Genomic DNA, 21,125 nt, shown 5'->3' on the forward strand with positions numbered 1-21,125 from the left:
CATATTCAAACCTATCAATCATTTCCAAATTTCAACAGCCATTTATTTTGTGCATCATTTAATTCATGTATGGGTTCTATCCACTTTCATCAGTTAACATTCTTGTTGACAAACCATTTTACATCAACTTGCTATAGAACAGATGAAAGGTATACATGGGGGAAAAATCAAGTAGAAACCTAGAGTTATTTTATGTTAGCTCAGTTATTGAACATAACAGACACAGAAGTATACACAAAGAACTGTAGTCAGAATAACAGGACTTCAGAATAAAAAGCAGAAGAAAATAAAATACTGGTCTTTATTTTACAATATGTATAATTATATAATTTATTAAAATTAATTTAACACAATATACAAAATATTAACAGTAGTCACTTTTAGATTCGATACGCACTTCAAATACAGAAATGTTAAAATGGCAAAACTATACTATGCAACTTTCAATTCAATGAATCTAGCTCACTAGCTCAGGCTGAACATTCACTCTCTGAAGCACTTCTTCAGGCATGCAAAAGACAGGATTAACAGGTTTAATCTGTTCTTCTCCCAAAAGCGACAATCCAGCAATTCCAAATAAGGTATGAAAAGGATCCACCTATTTAAAAAAGAATTTATATACAGATTACAAAATGAAAACTTCTTTAACTTCAAATTATGAATACCTGACCTTTACCATATACTAATTTTGCTAGCAACAAGCGACAAGAAATTTCTGTAAGATTGTTCTATATCCTTCATACACTCTGCGATAAATAGAAAAAAAAACTGCTTTCAAAGCAACACCCGGAATGCCACCCTGGAAATCCATGGAACCATGAAGTAATGCAACACTGAAATAATTTATAGAAATATGTCAGAAATATTACTTGCCATATCTCCTGGCCTGTCTGCAAATCCCCCCGTTTCTTCATCTTGACATGCTAAAATGAAATTACGCAGTTTCTCTCTATCAATCCAATGAAGTCTTCCAATTATCTTTAGGGAAGCCAGGACCCACCATGAGTAGCACACATCTGGTAACTAGGAAAGAAAAAAGTTGCCACAATTTCATTCTCTTTTATTTCCCTAATTTTGAGAACAATTTAAAAGTGGGTTAAGTCTCACTCTTAGGTAATCTGATGTTCAAAGTGTCAAACCATGTGGAGGGACTAAATCCAGGGATATACTGATATGCACGGTATGAAATACTTGCTTAGAATGAAAGATAATCAATTAATGGGTAAGAAGAGACCAAACTTCAATTCATAGGTAACCATGCTAAATATCTCAGTACTCACTGATAAGCATGCATCTGCCTTGTTTCTATCTGCAATGAATGCCTAACTCAGCCCCTTAACCAAGAAGCTAGCAGTATAATCATGAAATCCATGGGTATAGTTCTGTTTTTCTACAAGCACTGTCCAGGGGGGTACACACCTGCTTAAAATCAACTAAACCCTTGCTCTTCAAAGTATGGTGACAGAAGTCTATAAAGAAAATCCCACTCAAGGCTGATCTCATTTTAATGAGATCCCTGAGTAACTCATAGATGCATTAGAAGCTGCCCTAGATTGTGTGCAAGTGCAGGCCCTGGTGCTCCCCACGGCCACCCATTTTTCTGTTGACAGTTCCTCAGGCTTTTTATTTCACTCTATTGTAGACAGCTACTGCGGGTGTTTCTCTACCCGTTGTTATTCAGAAATACTAAGGTTTAAAAATAAAAATACAGGCCGAGCACAGTGGCTCACGCCTGTAATCCCAGCACTTTGGGAGGTTGAGGCGGGTAGATCACCTGAGGTCAGGAGTTCGAGACCAGCCTGACGAACATAGTGATACCCCATCTCTACTAAAAATACAAAATTGGATGGGCGTGGTGGTGTATGACTGTAATCCCAGCTACTGTACCACCACGTCCCATTCAGAGGGCAGGGGCACAGCAAGCTACAATCCTTGAGTCAAATCTAGACTATAGTGTAGGAATAGTTTTTACATTTATAAATCATTTAAATATAATTCTGGGTCAGGCGCGGTGGCTCACGCCTATAATCCCAGCACTGTGGGAGGTTGATGCAGGCAGATCACGAGGTCAGGAGTTTGAGACCAGCCTGGCCAATATGGTGAAACCCCGTCTCTAATAAAAATACAAAAATTAGCCATGCGCCTGTAGTCCCAGCTACTTGGGAGGCTGAGGCAGAACTGCTTGAACCTGGGAGGCGGAGGTTGCAGTGAATCAAGATGGCGTCACTGCACTCCAGCCTGGGCAACAGAGCAAGATTCCATCTCAAAAAAAAAAAAAAAAAAAAAAGTTCTGACATATGAAATACGAGTATATCCATCCATAATAATTGTAATTGGAACACAGCCATACTCATTCATTTCTTACCATTTATGGCTGCACTTGCTCTACAGGACAATTACATAGTTGCAAATGAGTATTCACTATTTGTCCCTTACAGACCTGATAAGAGAGACCTATCATGTGGAGGAAAATTTAATAATCTTCTCTCCAAACCAAATTATCTGGGTATTCCTTAAATAAGAAGATTGCAAACAAAAATTCTGTAGTCTAATTTTTAAAAAATCCAATTTGCCAAAATCAACTGTCCTTAAACATGGAGATTCCTGTACAAGACTGTCTGGAAACGGACATCAGGATCAATGAGTATTTCAACTCATGGGGGTCTACTTTTGACAAGGGGAGTCTTTTAGTAGGATGTATTACTGAAAATTTGCAACAGGGAAAGGTAATAAATAAGCTCATGGCCAATTTACAATATAGAAACAGGCAAGACAAAGCAGCAGCATTCACTCAAGGTTCTAAAGCTAGCAGGATATGGCTTATCAAACAATACCTTCTCCGGTCTTCCATTGAGCCCGCCTGAGGGTAACTGTCGTTCACAAAGCCACCAGCCAAGTAAATCAGAATTTACTTGATGCAACTGACTTGTAATAGCCAGAAATCCTGTGCAACAATAGATCTAAAATTACAGACATAAAGTATATGTGTATAATAATTTCTTGACATTAAAAGTGATAAAACTACTCAAATTATTAAAACACCACTTTATATCTTAAGTTTTTCTTCTTGATCTGACACTTAAAATTCCAAACATGTATTAATACCACATATCTGAAAAAATCCAAGCATACTATTATTAGTATGCAATTCTGCACTGAAATATTATTGTCAAAATTTCTTCATGGCTAGTATTTCACAGCCATCCATTCACATATTCAGTGTTCTCTGGCACAAGAAAAGAGGTTCATAATTTATCTTAGGAAAGAAAGAAAAATGTGTTTTTTTTTTTTATCTGTATGGTTAGTGAAAAATTAATGGAAAACAAATGTGTTTTGGGGCTTATAAACCCACTTATGTTTGCTTAGGTCAGACGAATCCACCGACAAAGAAAGGTATATAGTATATAAAGCAAAGTAATGATAGCGATTAAGCAATTCTTAGGTAAGATGCCCTATTACAGTCAAATTAACTTTATGTGTATTTGACAAACACTGAAATAACCCATTTTCTTATTTTACTACACTGGCTTCCAAAATGACAATACATTTTCATCTGTATTCATAAATTACCTGCCCAGCATGGGATTCAGAACCTGGTCTGCAACCAAATCCACCGTCAAAGTTCATACAGGATAAAACAAATTTGATTGCCTTTTCCACATTAATAGCATCAAGCTTCCCCTACAAACAGAAAAAAAAAATGCCTGTTAAATTCCAGAGTATTCAGCAGATCAGACTCAAAAAAAAAAAAATTCCAGAGTATTCATGAACTTTAATCATTTCAATCAAATATTCAAAGCTTACCAACAAAGCCAAAGTTGCCACCGCACAAAAAGAGAATCTTGTGTCAATTTCTCCTACAATAAAAAGAGATCAAATCAAGGCAGGTGTTACCAAATCATACATGAGTCATCTAAAAACAAACACTGCACAACTACCGCTTTAAATTGAGTTCAAGCTTAACTTTTATTTTAGGGTAGTCAGGAGGAAAGCTAAATATTAAGTGCCTTTACTTCCCAAGAAAATTCCTTTGTCAAAAATAACAGCAAATTGACCAGGCACAGTAGTTCTTGCCTACAATTCCAACATTTTGGGAGGCTGAGGTGGGAGAATCACTTGAGCCTAGGAGTTTGAGACTAGCCGAGGCAACATAGTGGGACCCCATCTCTACAAAAAACTTTTTAAAAAAATTAGGTGGGGCTGGGCATTGTGGCTCAGGCCTGAAATCCCAGCACTTTTGATGGCTGAGGCAGGAGGATCACATGAGGCCAGGAGACCCCATCTCTACTAAAAATACAAAAACCAGCCAGGTGTTGTGGTGTACATCTCAGCTACTCTGTAAGCTGAGGCAGGAGAATTGCTTGAGCTTGGGAGGTGGAGGTTGCAGTGAGCCAAGATTGCACCATTGCACTCCAGCCTGGGCAACAGAGCTCTCCAGCCCCAGCAACTGTCTCCCAAAATACTGCATTCCAACCTGGACACAGCCAAGACCCTGCCACAAAAAAGTAACAGCAAATTATCTTAAGCTGCTTAAAGAAAGCCCAGAAAGAGAAGAAAACTAATAGAACCCAAAGTATTAGTCAATTTCTAATAATGCAAATAAACTTACCCTACTTTATAAAAGTAGATTTTTCACATCCCATGAAGCAGCTGGTCTCTCTGGCCTGCACTGTGTTCATCCCTAAAGCAGAGATTATCTACGTTTATCAAATAAAATTCTATTCCCTCCCTCCACTCAAATATTCAGCAAGTTTGTAAAGTTTTTTTTTAAAATATTTTTCCCTTTCCAGCAAATAGTTTTTAAAAAACTTTACAAAGCCACCAAATATTGGGGAAAAAAATTCCACCTACCTTATCTTTTAGACTGGCCCCCTCTGTTCCAGTGCTCCTGTATGCTGATATAACTACCACAAGTGCATGCTGGAAGTTCCAGCAGACCATTAACTCCAGTTAGACCAGCTGCTTAGTGGGACCTGAAAAGATGAAAAACTTATAAACTGGTTACTAGCAAAACCAGTACATTTTAATATTGGTATTTTGGGTAGAATGGACTAAATCTGACATTACCCCAAATATCTCCAGCAAAAGAACCATCTTCTTTCTGTAGACCTTTAACATATTCCACAACTTTATTTACGTCGATAACATTAATACTGTCATACAGCGTAAGAATCTGCAATAAAGACAAGTATTAGGTAAATGCCCCTTTCAGGTTTATTCTAATGATCTTATGCTCAACTCTTTTTAAGTTGTCAAGCACATCCTTTTGTCTCTTTGTATAACCTTTTCTCAAATATGCAGACTCTCCTGTTATTGAATAAAATTAGATAGTATCAAGAAAACCCAAATCTTTAAAGTATAATTTTCTACATACAAATTTTAACTTGGCATTCCAAGATACTCAAGTATACTAACTCACATACACACAAAGTCCTGATCTTCCCATCTCAGCACCCAGTACCAGAAAGACTTTAAACCACCAGGTAGATGTTCACTAATATCAAAATCAAATAGCTCCATTTAGCTATTTTACAGTATTTACACATACTGAAGATAAAAATTTTACCCTCCAAGGTCTCAGTGTAATTTTAGAACTCACATCAACTTTAGATTCAGCTAATACATGCCATTACATCATTGACCTTGTAGGACAGCTTCACTTGTAACAAAACTTTTTGACCAAATCCTGATACAGTTTCAATTTCCAACTCTGAAGAGAACATACTATCAAGATCGTTGCAATTTTAATTAGTATTTACCTGGACAGCACTAAGAGTGTATAAAAGATGAGGATCATGTCCGATACTAGCACTTATTCCACCACATTCATGTTGGCAAGACTTAATAAATGCCAGAATCTCTTCTCTATTCATGCGATGAAGTTGTCCCATGAGATCCATTACTGTCAGACCCCAATAGATGCCACTCATTCTCAAATACTCAGACATACAGTATTCCTAAAATAATACACAATTTCTTAAATCTGTCATTTGAACTGGTAACAAGTTATAAAGAGATTAAACACAAAGGTAACTCATTAGCCATGCTGCTATTTTTACCTCTCCTGACCTTAACGGCACTAATCAGCAGTGAGTTTAAAATCTGTGCTGCTCAATGTTAGAAGCCATCTTCAGACACAACTATTATCAGAAAAAAAAAATTATCTGAGAAGCACAGGATTAGTTCATCTATGGCTGACAATACAGTGCTTTAGTTTCTCCCATGAGCCAGAGACAGAAAAACATCTACCTTTTTCGTCAGTGAAGTTCAGGGAGAGTATTTCTTTCCGAGTACCTATACCGTATTTATCAGACATCTATTTTAATGTGGACTCTGTACAAAACCTATTATCTATTAGTAAATTATATAACTACATGAAAAATCAAAATGCCCTAAACATGCCAAAGATGTTTAAGCCCAGATGAAACGGTAGCTAATCAATGATACATGAAAATTAGTATTAGGATTCCAGAAACAAATTTTTCCCACACTCAACAATGCATTATATTTTAAGAAGTTTTGTGGCTGGGTGGTGGCTCCTGCCTGTAATCCCAGCACTTTGGAAAGCTGGGGCAGGCAGATCACTTGAGGTCAGGAGTTTGAGACCACTCTGGCCAACATAGCAAAACTCAGTCTCTACCAAGAATACAAAAACTAGCTGGGCATGGTGGAATGTGCCTGTAATCCCAGCTATTCAGGTGGCTCACTTAAACCCAGGAGATGGGAGGCTGCAGTGAGCCCAGATCGCACCGCTGTCTTCCAGTCTGGGCAACAAAGTGAGGTTATATCTCTCAAAAGGAAAAAAAGAAGTTTTTTAACAGGTGGTGCATCTTAGTCTGCTACTAACCCAAATTCAGGGCATAAAGACAGATAGCAGATAAAGGCAGAAACGAGTCCAGCCCCATCCATATGGCCTTAACTCCATGATTGCTACTAGAGTATTTTCAAGGTTATGGGAACCTAACACTTAAGTAAAAAATTAATACATACCATATATCCCACAAATCGGTAGACTAAGACAACTGAGTTTGGATACTACAGGGAAAAACATTTACTCTTAACTAAGTTGTTTACTACTTTTTGCTAAGATTGTCCCAGACTTTTCCTCGAAATTTAAAAATTTAAGGTAAAACTTTTTCAAGGTCTCAGAGTAATTCTAGAGCTAAAGTGTTATTACACATCAGCAATAGATTCAGATAATACATGCCAACACATCATTGACCTTGAAAGTATCACCCCAAACTACAAAAAGAGAAACCCGTTTTGTACCTCAAACCCTCATCTACTTTGTCTGGCAATCCCTCTCAGTATAGGTAAAAACTGCGATTCTAATAAGCCCACAACCTCAGACGTCCAAAGCACACTTAACTGAAGTTCAAAGGCACAGCACATCCTCAGTTCTCTGCATGGAGCTGGATGCCATTTTAAGACATAAAATATACTGTCTCACTGCTTATGACTGTCACACTTCTTTAAAATAAACTTTCCAACATAAAAAAATTATACATACATAATCATCTTTCTTTGAGCCATAGGATGCGATATAATCTGCATGTTTCTCCAATAACAGAGTGTCCGGTGCATCTGACTTGATAATAACATCCTTCTGTGGAGTGCCCTTTCAAAATAAAGTGGTAATCTCATCAGTGTTTACCTTTACAACGTTCTTCTGCCCCACAGCATAGATTCAACATACATCTCAATTTTCACTTGATTTCATCTTGTAATAGGAAAACGTTCCATTTAAAATTTGTTACTAACTAGGGAGGCTGAGGTAGAAGATTGCTTCAGCCAGGGAAATTAAGGCTGCAGTGAACTGAGGTTGTGTCACTGCACTCCATCCTGGGCGACCGGAGACCGACTCAAAAACAAAACCAAAACAACAACAACAAAAACAACAACAACAAAAAATTGTATCCAACAAAAAAGAACTTAAATCATTCAGGCTTCGTCTTAGTCACGATTCAGGTAATTTTCAGGTCTCAGAGTAATTCTAGAGCTAAAGTAGTAATAATCAACTTTAGATTCAGAATACATGCCAACTCATCATTGACCCAAAAAATTACCACCAGCATTTCTTGTTGTTCACTTTTCATTCAAAAAGATAAGTAAAAAGTAAACACCATAGAGTATCAAAGCTTATCATTTCAGGACAACTTACGGTTTACATGTGGCAGAAAGCATATTTTTAAAAAATAAAAAAATCTAACCCTTAACTTGCAAGCGAATTCTTGCTTAATCAAATGCAGGTTTCAAAGCACCTTCTAAGTACCCCAAAAGTTGTTCAAATGTATTAAATAAGCAGTTCCTTTAGCTCCATCTTCTCCACCTTTAATCCGAGTCTCTGTATTTGCAGAAGTCCCCATGTGATGCGGCTCTAGTTCTTTTCGTATCTATATCTTCCTCATTGAGAGTACACTGCAGTCACTATAACAGGTCATGAAGATTGCCGGAAGTGATTAAGTACCGAATTTTCCTCTGATCCCACTAAAAATCTTAAAGCGAGACCACATCACTAACGATTTTAAAGAAATCTTTGACACCCCCTCTCCAAGAAAAAAAAAAGCCACCAATCAGCCACAGCTTTTTAGAGGGGTTCAGAAATCGGGCTGCTCAACTCTAACAGGCCCTCCCTACAGACGAAGGCCTGGATAAAATTAGAAGCGGCATTGCCCGCGAGGTCTGCAGAAAACGCTGAGTAATATTTCACACTCAAAAAACCTTCCAAGGCCTGTGTCCTAACCATTCTCCAACACCAGGAAACCAATCCTAAGGTGACCAGTGTGCTTAACCCTACTCTACCCTGTCTGCTACCAACCCATCCGGACAGCAGCGTTAAACTCAGACTTACCATGTCTAACAGCGAAAAGAGAGAGCAGGGTCAGTTCCTGGGTAGACTTAGGAGCCGGGCGCCTGCGCAGATGCGCCTCTCAGGCCCCCATCGCGCTCCGATATAGCTGACCACACTTTCGCCTGCAAAGCAGAGCAGTTCCACGGCTGCCGTAGGACCCCACTGATCGCTCATAGGTGTCCTCACTGCCTGCGTCCAAAGTCCTGCGACCATATGCATGTCCCATAGTCACTCCGATTTGTCTAGAAACAGTTTTAAATAATATTTAAATATCTGAGTTGCTTTTAAGAAATCATTTGTTCTAGCTGGACGCGGTGGCTTACGCCTGTAATCCCAGCACTTTGGGAAGCCGGACAGCAGGATTGCTTGATCCTAGGAGTGTAACCACCCAATATTGGGGTTCACTTTGCCTGCTGCTGACCGATAGCCCATTTATCAAGACAGGGGACTTGCAATGGAGAAAGAGTAATTCATGCAGAGCCGACTGTGCGGGAGACCGGAGTTTTATTCTTACTCGAAGAGTCTCCCCAAGCAGTATTCAGAGTTTTTAAAGATAATTTGGCGATTAGGGGCTTGGGAAGTAGGGAGTGCTGATGGGTCAGGCTGGAGATGGACTCATAGTGGGTAGACGTGAATTTTTCTTGCTGTTTTCTGTTCCTGGGTAGGATGGCAGAACTGGTTGAGACAAATTACCGATCTGGGTGGTTTCAACTGATCCATGGAGAGCAGGGTCTGCAAAATATCTCAAGAACTTATCTTAGATTTTACAATAGTGATGTTATCCCCAGGAGCAATTTGGGGAGGTTCAGACACTTGGAGCCAGAGGCTGCATGACCTCTAAACTGTAATTTCTAATCTTGTAGCTAATCTGTTGGTTCTGCAAAGGCAGACTGGTCCCCAGGCAAGAAAGCCGTCTTTTTGGGAAAGGGATATTATCAATTTTGTTTCAGAGTCAAACCATAAACTGAATTCCTCCCTAAATTGGTTCAGCCTAGGCTCAGGAATGAAGAAGGACAGCTTAAAAGTTAGAAGCGGCTGGTGGCTCACGCCTGTAATCCCAGCACTTTGGGAGGCCAAGGCGGCCGGATCACGAGGTTAGGGGATCGAGACCATCCTGGCTAAAACCCCGTCTCTACTACAAATACAAAAAATTAGCCGGGCGTGGTGGTGGGCGCCTGTAGTCCCATCTACTCCTGAGGTTGAGGCAGGAGAATGGCTTAAACCCGGGAGGCGAAGCTTGCAGTGATCAGAGATCACGCCACTGCACTCCACCCTGGGCGACAGACCGAGACTAGTCTCAAAAACAAAAGTTAGAAGCAAGATGGAATCGGTTAGGTCTGATTTCTTTCACTGCCATAATTTCCTCAGTTATAATTTTGCAAAGGCGGTTCCAGGAGATCCAGACCAGCCTGGGGAATGTTGCAAGACCCCCGTCTCTACAAATAATAAAAATATGAGCCAGACGTGGTTGCCCAAGCCTGTGGTTTCAGCTACTGGGGAAGCTGAGGTGAGAGAATTACTTGAGCTGTGGGGCAGGGGGTGGAGGCTACAGTGAGCGGTGATAATGCCACTGCACCGCAGGGTGTGAGACAGAACAAGACCATGTCTCAAAAAAATAAATCATTTGTTCTTGAGGCCCTTTGCACTCTGAAAATCTGAAATGGCTGTTAATTAGTAGAGTGCCTGCTTACACGTAGTAAGTGTTCAATGAATATTTTTTAAATGAATATTAATGAAATGTTCACATTTCCTTCCTGTTTGCCTTATCTATCTCAAGGTCCAGCCCTGTACCCGCCCCCTCTCCTCGCCACACACACAGGCCACCCTCCCCACCACCACCACCGCCACCACAAACACTTCTTCGGAGAGTGCTAATAGTAAAAATATTGGAAGTTACTTTTTTTAAAAAAATTATACTGTAAGTTCTAGGGTACATGTGTACAGCGTGCAGGTTTGTTACATGGATATACACGTGCCAGGTTGGATTGCTGCACCCATTAACTAATCATTTAAATTAGGTATTTCTCCTAATGCTATCCTTCCCCCCTCCCCCCACACCATGACAGGCCCCTGTGTGTAATGTTCCCTGCCCTGTGTCCAGGTGTTCTCATTCTTCAGTTCCCACCTATGAGTGAGAATATGCGGTGTTTCGTTTTCTATCCTTGTGATACTTTGCTCAGAATGATGGTTTCCAGCTTCATCCATGACCACACAAAGGACATGAACTCATCCTTTTTTATGGTTGCATAGTATTCCATGGTGTATATGTGCCACATTTTCTTAATCCACTCTATCGTTTATGACATTTGAGTTGGATCCAAGTCTTTGCTATTGTGAATAGTGCCCAATAAACATACATGTGCATGTGTCTTTATGATCTTTGGGTATATACCCCGTAATGGGATCATCACTGGGTCAAATGCTATTTCTAGTTCTAGATCCTTGAGGAATCACAACACTGTCTTCCACAGTGGTTGAACTACTTTACACTCCCACCAACAATGTAAAAGTGTTCCTATTTCTCCACATCTTATCCAGCTTCTGTTTTTTCCTGACTTTGTTTTTCTTCCTTTTCTTCAACTTCTATTTTATTTTGATTTTTTTATTATTATTTAAGTTTCACGGTACATGTGCACAATGTGCAGGTTTGTTACATATGTATACATGTGCCATGTTGGTGTGCTGCACCCATTAACTCGTCATTTAGCATTAGGTATATCACCTAATGCTATCCCTCCCCCTTCCCCCGACCCCACAACCGTCCCCAGTGTGTGATGTTCCCCTTCCTGTGTCCCTGTGTTCTCATTGTTCAATTCCCACCTATGAGTGAGAACATGGGGTGTTTGGTTTTTTTGTCCTTGCGGTAGTTTGCTCAGACTGATGGTTTCCAGCTTCATCCATGTCCCTACAAAGGACATGAACTCATCCTTTTTTATGGCTGCATAGTATTCCATGGTGTATATGTGCCACATTTTCTTAATCCAGTATACCATTGTTGGACATTTGGGTTGGTTCCAAGTCTTTGCTATTGTGAATAGTGCCGCAGTAAACATACGTGTGCATGTGTCTTTATAGCAGCATGATTTATAATCCTTTGGGTATATACCCAGTAATAGGATGGCTGGGTCAAATGGTATTTCTAGTTCTAGATCCCTGAGGAATTGCCACACTGACTTCCACAATGGTTGAACTAGTTTACAGTCCCACCAACAGTGTAAAAGTGTTCCTATTTCTCCACATCCTCTCCAGCACCTGTTGTTTCCTGACTTTTTAATGATTGCCATTCTAACTGGTGTGAGATGGTATCTTGTTATGGTTTTGATTTGTGTGGGGAAAAGCAAGAGAGATCAGATTGTTGCTGTGTCTGTATAGAAAGAAGTAGACATAGGAGACTCCATTTTGTTCTGTACTAAGAAAAATTCCTCTGCCTTGAGATTCTGTTAATCTATAACCTTACCCCCAACCCCCTGCTCTCTGAAACATGTGCTGTGTCAACTCAGAGTTAAATGGATTAAGGGCGGTGCAAGATGTGCTTTGTTAAACAGATGCTTGAAGGCAGCATGCTCCTTAAGAGTCATCACCACTCCCTAATCTCAAGTACCCAGGGACACAAAAACTGCGGAAGGCCGCAGGGACCTCTGCCTAGGAAAGCCAGGTATTGTCCAAGGTTTCTCCCCATGTGATAGTCTGAAATATGGCCTCGTGGGAAGGGAAAGACCTGACCGTCCCCCAGCCCGACACCCGTAAAGGGTCTGTGCTGAGGAGGATTAGTATAAGAGGAAGGCATGCCTCTTGCAGTTGAGACAAGAGGAAGGCATCTGTCTCCTGCCTGTCCCTGGGCAATGGAATGTCTCGGTATAAAACCCGATTGTATGCTCCATCTACTGAGATAGGGAAAAACCGCCTTAGGGCTGGAGGTGGGACCTGCGGGCAGCAATACTGCTTTGTAAAGCATTGAGATGTTTATGTGTATGCATATCTAAAAGCACAGCACTTAATCCTTTACATTGTCTATGATGCAAAGACCTTTGTTCACGTGTTTGTCTGCTGACCCTCTCCCCACTATTGTCTTGTGACCCTGACACAACCCCCTTTTCTTTAAGCACCCACGAATGATCAATAAATACTAAGGGAACTCAGAGGCTGGCGGGATCCTCCATATGCTGAACGCTGGTCCCCCGGGTCCCCTTATTTCTTTCTCTATACTTTGTCTCTGTGTCTTTTTCTTTCCTAAGTCTCTCGTTCCACCTTACGAGAAAGACCCACAGGTGTGTAGGGGCAACCCACCCCTACAATTTGCATTTCTCTGATGGCCGGTGATGATGAGCATTTTTTCTTGTGTCTTTTGGCTGCATAAATGTCTTCTTTTGAGAAGTGTCTGTTCATATCCTTCGCCCACTTTTTGATGGGGTTGTTTTTTTCTTGTAAATTTGTTGGAGTTCTTTGTAGATTCTGGATATTAGCCCTTTGTCAGATGAGTAGGTTGCAAAAATTTTGTCCCATTCTGTAGGTTGCCTGTTCACTGTGATGGTAGTTTCTTTTGCTGTGCAGAAGCTCTTTAGTTTAATTAGATCCCATTTGTCAATTTTGTCTTTTGTTGCCATTGCTTTTGGTGTTTTAGACATGAAGTCCTTGCCCATGCCTATGTCCTGAATGGTAATGCCTAGGTTTTCTTCTAGGGTTTTTGTGGTTTTAGGTCTAATGTTTAAGTCTTTAATCCATCTTGAATTGATTTTTGTATAAGGTGTAAGGAATGGATGCAGTTTCAGCTTTCTACATATGGCTAGCCAGTTTTCCCAGCACCATTTATTAAACAGGGAATCCTTTCCCCATTGCTTGTTTTTCTTAGGTTTGTGAAAGATCAGATAGTTGTAGGTATGCGGCGTTATTTCTGAGGGCTCTGTTCTGTTCCATTGATCTATATCTCTGTTTTGGTACCAGTACCATGCTGTTTTGGTTACTGTGGCCTTGTAGTATAGTTTGAAGTCAGGTAGCATGATGCCTCCATCTTTGTTCTTTTGGCTTAGGACTGTCTTGGCAATGCGGGCTCTTTTTTGGTTCCATATGAACTTTAAAGTAGTTTTTTCCAATTCTGTGAAGAAAGTCATTGGTAGCTTGATGGGGATGGCATTGAATCTATAAAGTACCTTGGGCAGTATGGCAATTTTTCACAATATTGATTCTTCCTATCCATGAGCATGAAATGTTCTTCCATTTGTTTGTGTCCTCTTTTATTTCTTTGAGCAGTGGTTTGTGGTTCTCCTTGAAGAGGTCCTTCACATCCCTTGTAGGTTGGATTCCTAGGTATTTTATTCTCTTTGTAGCAATTGTGAATGGGAGGTCACTCATGATTTGGCTCTCTGTGTGTCTGTTATTGGTGTATAGGAATGCTTGTGATTTTTGCACATTGATTTTGTATCCTGAGACTTTGCTGAAGTTGCTTATCAGCTTAAGGAGATTTTGGGCTGAGACGATGGGGTTTTCTAAATATCAATCATGTCATCTGCAAACAGGGACAATTGGACTTCCTCTTTTCCTAATTGAATACCCTTTATTTCCTTCTCCTGCCTGATTGCCCTGGCCAGAACTTCCAACACTATGTTAAATAGGAGTGGTGAGAGAGGGCGTCCCTGTCTTGTGCCAGTTTTCAAAGGGAATGCTTCCAGTTTTTGCCCATTCAGTATGATATTGGCTGTGGGTTTGTCATAGATAGCTCTTATTATTTTGAGATACATTCCATCAATACCTAGTTTATTGATAGTTTTTAGCATGAAGGGCTGTTGAATTTTGCCGAAGGCCTTTTCTGCATCTGTTGAGATAATCATGAGTTTATGTCCTTGGTTCTGTTTATGTGATGGATTACATTTATTGATTCAAGACTTGCATCCCAGGGAGAAAGCCTATTAGATCGTGGTGGATAACCTTTTTGATGTGTTGCTGGATTCGGTTTGCCAGTATTTTATTGAGGATTTTTCATCCATGTTCATCAAGGAAATTGGTCTAAAATTCTCTTTTTGTTGTGTGTCTGCCAGGCTTTGTTATCAGGATGATGCTGCCCTCATAAAATCAGTTGAGGATTCCTTCTTTTTCTATTGTTTGGAATAGTTTCAGAAGGAATGGCACCAGCTCCTCTTTGTACCTCTGGTAGAATTCGGCTGTGAATCCGTCTGGTCCTGGACTTTTTTTGGTTGGTAGGCTGTTAATTAGTGCCTTAATTTCAGAGCCTGTTATTGGTCTATTCAGATATTCAACTTCTTCCTGGTTTAGTCTTGGGAGGCTGTATATGTCCAGGAATTTATCCATTTCTTCTAGATTTTCTAGTTTATTTGCATAGAGGTGTTTATAGTGTTCTCTGATGGTAGTTTGTATTTTTGTGGGATCGGTGGTGATATCCACTTCATCTTTTTCAATTGCATCTATTTGATTCTTCTCTCTTTTCTTCTTTATTAGTCTTGCTAGTGGTCTATCAATTTTGTTGATGTTTTCAAAAAGCCAGCTCCTGGATTCATTGATTTTTTTGGAGGGTGTTTTGGGTCTCTATCTCCTTCAGTTCTGCTGTGATCTTAGTTATTTCTTGCCTTATGCTAGCTTTTGACTGTGTTTGCTCTTGCTTCTCTAGTTCTTTTAATTGTGACATTAGGGTGTCGATTTTAGATCTTTCCTGCTTCCTCCTGTGGGCATTTAGTGCTATAAATTTCCCTCTACACACTGCTTTAAATGTTTCCCGGAGAATTTGGTACATTGTGTCTTTGTTCTCATTGGTTTCAAAGAACATCTTTATTTCTGCCTTCATTTCGTTATTTACCTAGTAGTCATTCAGGAGCAGGATGTTCAGTTTCCACATAGTTGTGCAGTTTTGAGTGAGTTTCTTAATCCTGAGTTCTAATTTGATTGCACTGTGGTCTGAGAGGCAGTTTGCTATGATTTCTGTTAATTCACATTTGCTGACAAGTGCTTTACTTCCAACTATGTGGTCAGTTTTGGAATAAGTGTGATGTGGTACCAGCGAAGAATGTATATTTTGTTGATTTGGGGTGGAGAGTTCTGTAGATGTCTATTAGGTCTGCTTGGTGCAGAGCTGAGTTCAAGTCCTGGATATCCTTGTTAACCTTCTGCCTCGTTGATCTGTCTAAATGTTTACAATGGGGTGTTAAAGTCTCCCATTATTATTGTGTGGGAGTCTAAGTGTCTTTGTAGTTCTTTAAAGACTTGCTTTATGAATCTGGGTGCTCCTGTGTTGGGTGCATATATATTTAGGATAGTTAGCTTTTCTTATTGAATGGATCCCTTTACCATTGAATGGCCTTCTTTGTCTCTCTTGATGTCTGTTGGTTTAAAGTCTGTTTTATCAGTGACTAGGATTGTAACGCATGCTTTTTTTTGCTTTCCATTTGCTTGGTAGATCTTCCTCCATCGCTTTATTTTGAGCCTATATGTGAGATGGGTCTCCTGAATACAGCACACTGATGGGTTTTGACTCTTTATCCAATTTACCAGTCTGTGTCTTTTAATTGGGGCATTTAGCTTATTTATGTGTAAGGCTAATATTGTTATGTGTGAATTTGATCCTGTCATTATGATGTTAGCTGTTTATTTTGCCTGTTAGTTAATGCCGTTTCTTCCTAGCATTGATGGTCTTTACAATTTGGCATGTTTTTGCAGTGGTTGGTACTGGTTGTTCCTTTCCATGTTTAGTGCTTTCTTCAGGAGCTCTTGTAAGGCAGGCCTGGTGGTGACAGAATCTCTCAGCATTTGCTTGTCTGTAAAGGATTTTATTTCTCCTTCACTTATGAAGCTTAGTTTGGCTGGATATGAAATTCTGGGTTGAAAATTCTTTTCTTTAAGAGTGTTGAATATTGGCCCCCACTCTCTTCTGGCTTGTAGAGTTTCTGCTGGGAGATCCGCTGTTAGTCTGATGGGCTTCCCTTTGAGGGTAACCTGACCTTTCTCTCTGGTTGCCCTTAACATTTTTTCCTTCATTTCAACCTTGGTGAATCTGACAATTATGTGTCTTGGAGTTGCTCTTCTTGAGGAGTATCCTTCTGGTGTTCTCTGTATTTCCTGAATTTGAATGTTGGCCTGCCTTGCTAGGTTGGGGAAGTTCTCCTGGATAATATCCTGAAGAGTGTTTTCCAACTTGGTTCCATTCTCCCCGTGACTTTCAGGTATACTAATCAAACGTAGATTTGGTCTTTTCACATAATCCCATATTTCTTGGAGGCTTTGTTTGTTTCTTGTCACTCTTTTTTCTCTAAACTTCTTTTCTCGCTTTATTTCATTAATTTGATCTTCAATCACTAATACGCTTTCTTCCACTTGATCGAATCGGCTATTTAAGTTTGTGCATGCCTCACATAGTTCTCGTGCTATTGTTTTCAGCTCCATCAGGTCATTTAAGGTCTTCTCTACACTGTTTATTTTAGTTAGTCATTCGTCTAATCTTTTTTCAACGTTTTTAGCTTCCTTCTGATGGGTTCAAACTTCCTCTTTTAGTTCAGAGAAGTTTGTTATTCCCAACCTTCTGAAGCCTACTTCTGTCAGCTTGTGAAAGTCATTCTCCGTCTGACTTTGTTCTGTTGCTGGCAAGGAGCTGTGATCCTTCAGAAAAGAGACGCTCTGATTTTTAGAATTTTCAGATTTTCTGCTCTGGTGTCTCCCCATCTTTGTGGTTTTATCTACCTTTGGTCTTTGATGTTGGTGACCTACAGATGGGGTTTTGGTGTGTATGTCCTTTTTGTTGATGTTGATGCTATTCCTTTCTGTTTCTTAGTTTTCCTTCTAACAGTCAGGTCCCTCAGCTGCAGGTCTGTTGGAGTTTGCTGGAGGTCCACTCCAGACTCTGTTTTCCTGGGTATCACCAGCGGAGGCTGCAGAACTGCAAATATTGCAGAACAGCAAATATTACTGCCTGATCCTTCCTGTGGAAGCTTCATCCCAGAGGGATACCCACCTATATGAGGTGTCAGTCAGCCCCTACTGGGAGGTCTCTCCCAGTTAGGCTACACGGGGGTCAGGGACCTGCTTGAGGAGGCAGTCTGTCCATTCTCAGAGCTCAAACTCCGTGCTGTGAGAACCACTGCTCTCTTCAGAGCTGTCAGACAGGGATGTTTAAGTCTGCAGAAGTTTCTGCTGCCTTTTGTTCAGCTATGCCCTGCCCTCAGAGGTGGAGTCTACAAAGGCAGCAGGCCTTGCTGAGCTGCGGTGGGCTCCATCCAGTTCGAGCTTTTCAGGCCGCTTTGTTTACCTACTCAAGCCTCAGCAATGGCAGACGCCCTTTCCCCTGCCAGGCTGCTGCCTCTCAGGTTCATCTCAGGCTGCTGCACTAGCAGTGAGCAAGGCTCCAGGGGCATGGGACCTGCCAAGCCATGCACGGGATATAATCTCCTGATGTGCTGTTTGCTAAGACCATTGGAAAAGCCTGGTATTTGGGTGGGAGTGTCCCATTTTTCCAGGTGCAGTCTGTCACAGCTTCCCTTTGCTAGGAAAGGGAAATCCCCCAACCTCTTGCGCTTCCTTGGTGAGGCGATGCCCCACCCACCTTGCTTCAGCTCACCCTCCATGGGCTGCACCCACTGTCCAAGCAGTCCCAGTGAGATGAACCATGTACCTCAGTTGGAAATGCAGAAATCACCCATCTTCTGCATGGATCACACTGGGAGCTGCAGACCAGAGCTATTCCTATTCAGCTGTCTTGGAACGGCTGGAAGTTACTTTCAAAAAAGAAACGCCTGTGTGCCTTTTACTAGCTTTCCACAGAATTAGGATATGCTGTGTGTACTACAGCTGTTTTGGTTTGTGCATTGTCTTTCATACTGCACCAGCATTTTTGAACACCCATTAGAAAATATTGGCACCTTGTGCTCTTAAAATTGATTGCTTTAAGTAAGGATTTGGAGAAGTATTCCTGACATACTGACGTGTGTTGGCTATCAATAATTGAGAGGGAGAAACAGTATTAAATGTACTATGATGATGGATTTCTTCATTTCTTCCTGTAATTCTGTTCATTTTTCCCATTTATAGTTTGGGATACTTTATTAAATGTGTTTAAGTTTTTTTGTTTGTTTGTTTTTACTTTTTTCTTTTTTAGAGATGGGGTCTTGCTATGTTGGCAAGGGTGGTCTCCAACACCTGGACTCAAGCAATTCTCCTGCCTCGGCCTCCTAAAGTGTTGGGATTACAGGCCATTACCACACTGGCCTGCATGTAAATTTAAAATTATCTAGTTCTGTTGAGTTGAGCCTTTTGTTTTGTTATTGTTCATTTGTAGGGAATGTAAAAAAAGGGAAAGGAAACAGGGTTTGCTCTGTCACTCAGGCTAGAGAGCAGTGGCCGGATGATAGCTCATTGTAACCTGTAACTCCTGGGCTCAAGTGATTCTCCCATGTCAGCCTCCTTAGTAGCTGGGACTACAGCATGATGCACCACCATGCCTGGCCAATTTCTTTTTTTTTTTTAATGGGGTCTTGCTCTGTCACACAGGCTGGATCTCCGCTAGCTGCAGGCTCAACTGCCTGGGCTCAAGAGATTCTCCCACCTCAGCCTCCAAGTAGCTGTGACAACAGGAGTGCACCACCACCCCCAGCTAATTTTTTAATTATTTATAAGCACAAGGTCTCGCTATATTGCCCAGGCTGCTCTTGAACTCCTGGGTTCAAGAGATCCTCCAACCTCAGCCTCCCAAAGTGCTGGGATTACAGGCAACAGACAGCTATTGTCCAAGGCATACCCTTTTATCATTAAATGATGACCATATCTGGCCCTAATAAGGCATTTTATCTTGAAAAGTCTTTGTTGAATGTTAATTTCCACAGATTTATCTTAGTTAATAGTTACCTCTAAGAGTTTTTTTTCAACTTTTTATCTTCAACGTTTCTGTGCTCTTATGTTTTAGTGTGTCTTGTAAATGAAATATGGCTGACTTTTTGGTCTATCATTAACCAGTAACCTCAGTTCATTTACATGTAATTATTTGTTTATTTTGGGCTTGTTTCTATCATCCAAATTTTTTCTTCCTATCTGTTCCACTTTTCCTATGGTTTTTCATTGTTTTGGCCTTTCTTGCCTTTAAAAAAAAGTGTCTTAATTTTTTCTTATTCTGTTTTTTCTTTTCTTCTGGTTTAGAAGTTACGAATTCCAATAATTTAGTGGCTGTTTTGAAATTTACTTTGCATAATTAAAAATGTGTATAGTTAATATCCTAACCGTCTCTCCCAACAGTACAAGAACCTTAGGACATTTCAAATGTTTCAACCTCCTTCGACTTGTTCTCGTATTTTAGTTATGTTTTTTTGTTAACTTCATAAATACTATCTTATCATCATCTAATATAGGCAATTTTTATTTGTTTGTTTGTTTTGAGACACAGTCTTGCTCTGTCACCCAGGCTGGATTGCAGTGGTGCGATCTCGGCTCACTGCAAGCTCCACCTCCTGGGTTCATGCCATTCTCCTGTCTCAGCCTCCAGAGTAGCTGGGACTACAGGAGCCCGCCACCACGCCCAGATGATTTTTTGTATTTTTAGTAGAGACGGGTTTCACTGTGTTAGCCAGGATGGTCTCGATCTCCTGACCTTGTGATCCGCCTGCCTTGGCCTCCCAAAGCGCTGGGATTACAGGCATGAGCCACTGCGCCGAGCCTAATATAGGCAAATTTTTTACCCAATAGTTACAATTCATTTAACTATTTCCTTTTGCATAGCACACTTTCCTTTTGCATAGCACACTGTCCTTCTGGAGCGATCTTCTCTTCCTGAATGATTTTACTTCACTAGATTTTCTGTTAGTAGAAAACTGCTAGTTTGTTTATCTGAAAATGGCTTTATTTCACACAGATGACTCTTCAAAGAACTTTGTGGGTTAAAGATTCTAGACTGGGTACGGTGGCTCAAACCTGTAATCCCACCACTTTGGGAAGGAGGGCCGATCACTTGAGGTTAGGAGTTCAAGACCAGCCTGGCCAACATGGTGAAACCTTGTCTCTACTAAAAATACAAAAATTAGCCAGGCATGGTGGTGGGTGCCTGTAATCCCAGCTACCAGGGAGGCTGAGGCAGGCGAATCGCTTGAAACCAGGAAGTGGAGGTTGCAGTGATCTGAGCTCACACCACTGTACTCCAGCCTGGGTGACACAGTGAGACTCTGTCTCAAAACAAAAACAAAAACAAAAAAAGTACCTGAGACTGGGCAATTTATAAAGGAAATAAGTTCAATTGACTCACAGTTCTGCATGCCTAGGAGGCCTCAGGAAACTTAGAATCATGGCAGAAGATGAA

At 40.6% G+C, this 21,125-nt stretch overlaps 1 protein-coding gene and 3 non-coding genes across 5 annotated transcripts; all 4 read right to left on the reverse strand.

Annotated features, from left to right (window-relative positions):
* Positions 1–21: 21 nt before the first annotated feature.
* On the reverse strand, positions 22–8,969 carry RABGGTB (Rab geranylgeranyltransferase subunit beta). 2 transcript variants are annotated; one of them, XM_004025994.5, is made up of 9 exons: positions 8,852–8,969; positions 7,511–7,618; positions 5,760–5,957; positions 5,068–5,173; positions 3,805–3,857; positions 3,571–3,681; positions 2,835–2,960; positions 874–1,023; positions 22–598 (listed from the first exon to the last, which is right to left on the reverse strand). In XM_004025994.5, the coding sequence occupies exons 1-9, from the start codon at positions 8,852–8,854 to the stop codon at positions 458–460; spliced, it is 996 nt and encodes a 331-aa protein (XP_004026043.1). In that variant the 5' UTR covers positions 8,855–8,969; the 3' UTR covers positions 22–457. The 2 variants fall into 2 exon arrangements, with proteins under 2 accessions (XP_004026043.1, XP_018875501.1); XM_019019956.3 differs by lacking the exon at positions 5,760–5,957.
* On the reverse strand, positions 5,572–5,643 carry LOC115932333 (small nucleolar RNA SNORD45). Its single transcript, XR_004068622.2, has one exon. It is a non-coding gene; the product is annotated as a small nucleolar RNA SNORD45 (small nucleolar RNA).
* On the reverse strand, positions 7,140–7,223 carry LOC115932332 (small nucleolar RNA SNORD45). The gene has a single exon (XR_004068621.1). It is a non-coding gene; the product is annotated as a small nucleolar RNA SNORD45 (small nucleolar RNA).
* LOC115932335 (small nucleolar RNA SNORD45) lies at positions 7,977–8,055 on the reverse strand. The gene has a single exon (XR_004068623.1). It is a non-coding gene; the product is annotated as a small nucleolar RNA SNORD45 (small nucleolar RNA).
* Positions 8,970–21,125: the final 12,156 nt, after the last annotated feature.

This window comes from Gorilla gorilla, chromosome 1, assembly GCF_029281585.2.
Source record: "Gorilla gorilla gorilla isolate KB3781 chromosome 1, NHGRI_mGorGor1-v2.1_pri, whole genome shotgun sequence".
NCBI classification, from domain to species: domain Eukaryota; kingdom Metazoa; phylum Chordata; class Mammalia; order Primates; family Hominidae; genus Gorilla; species Gorilla gorilla.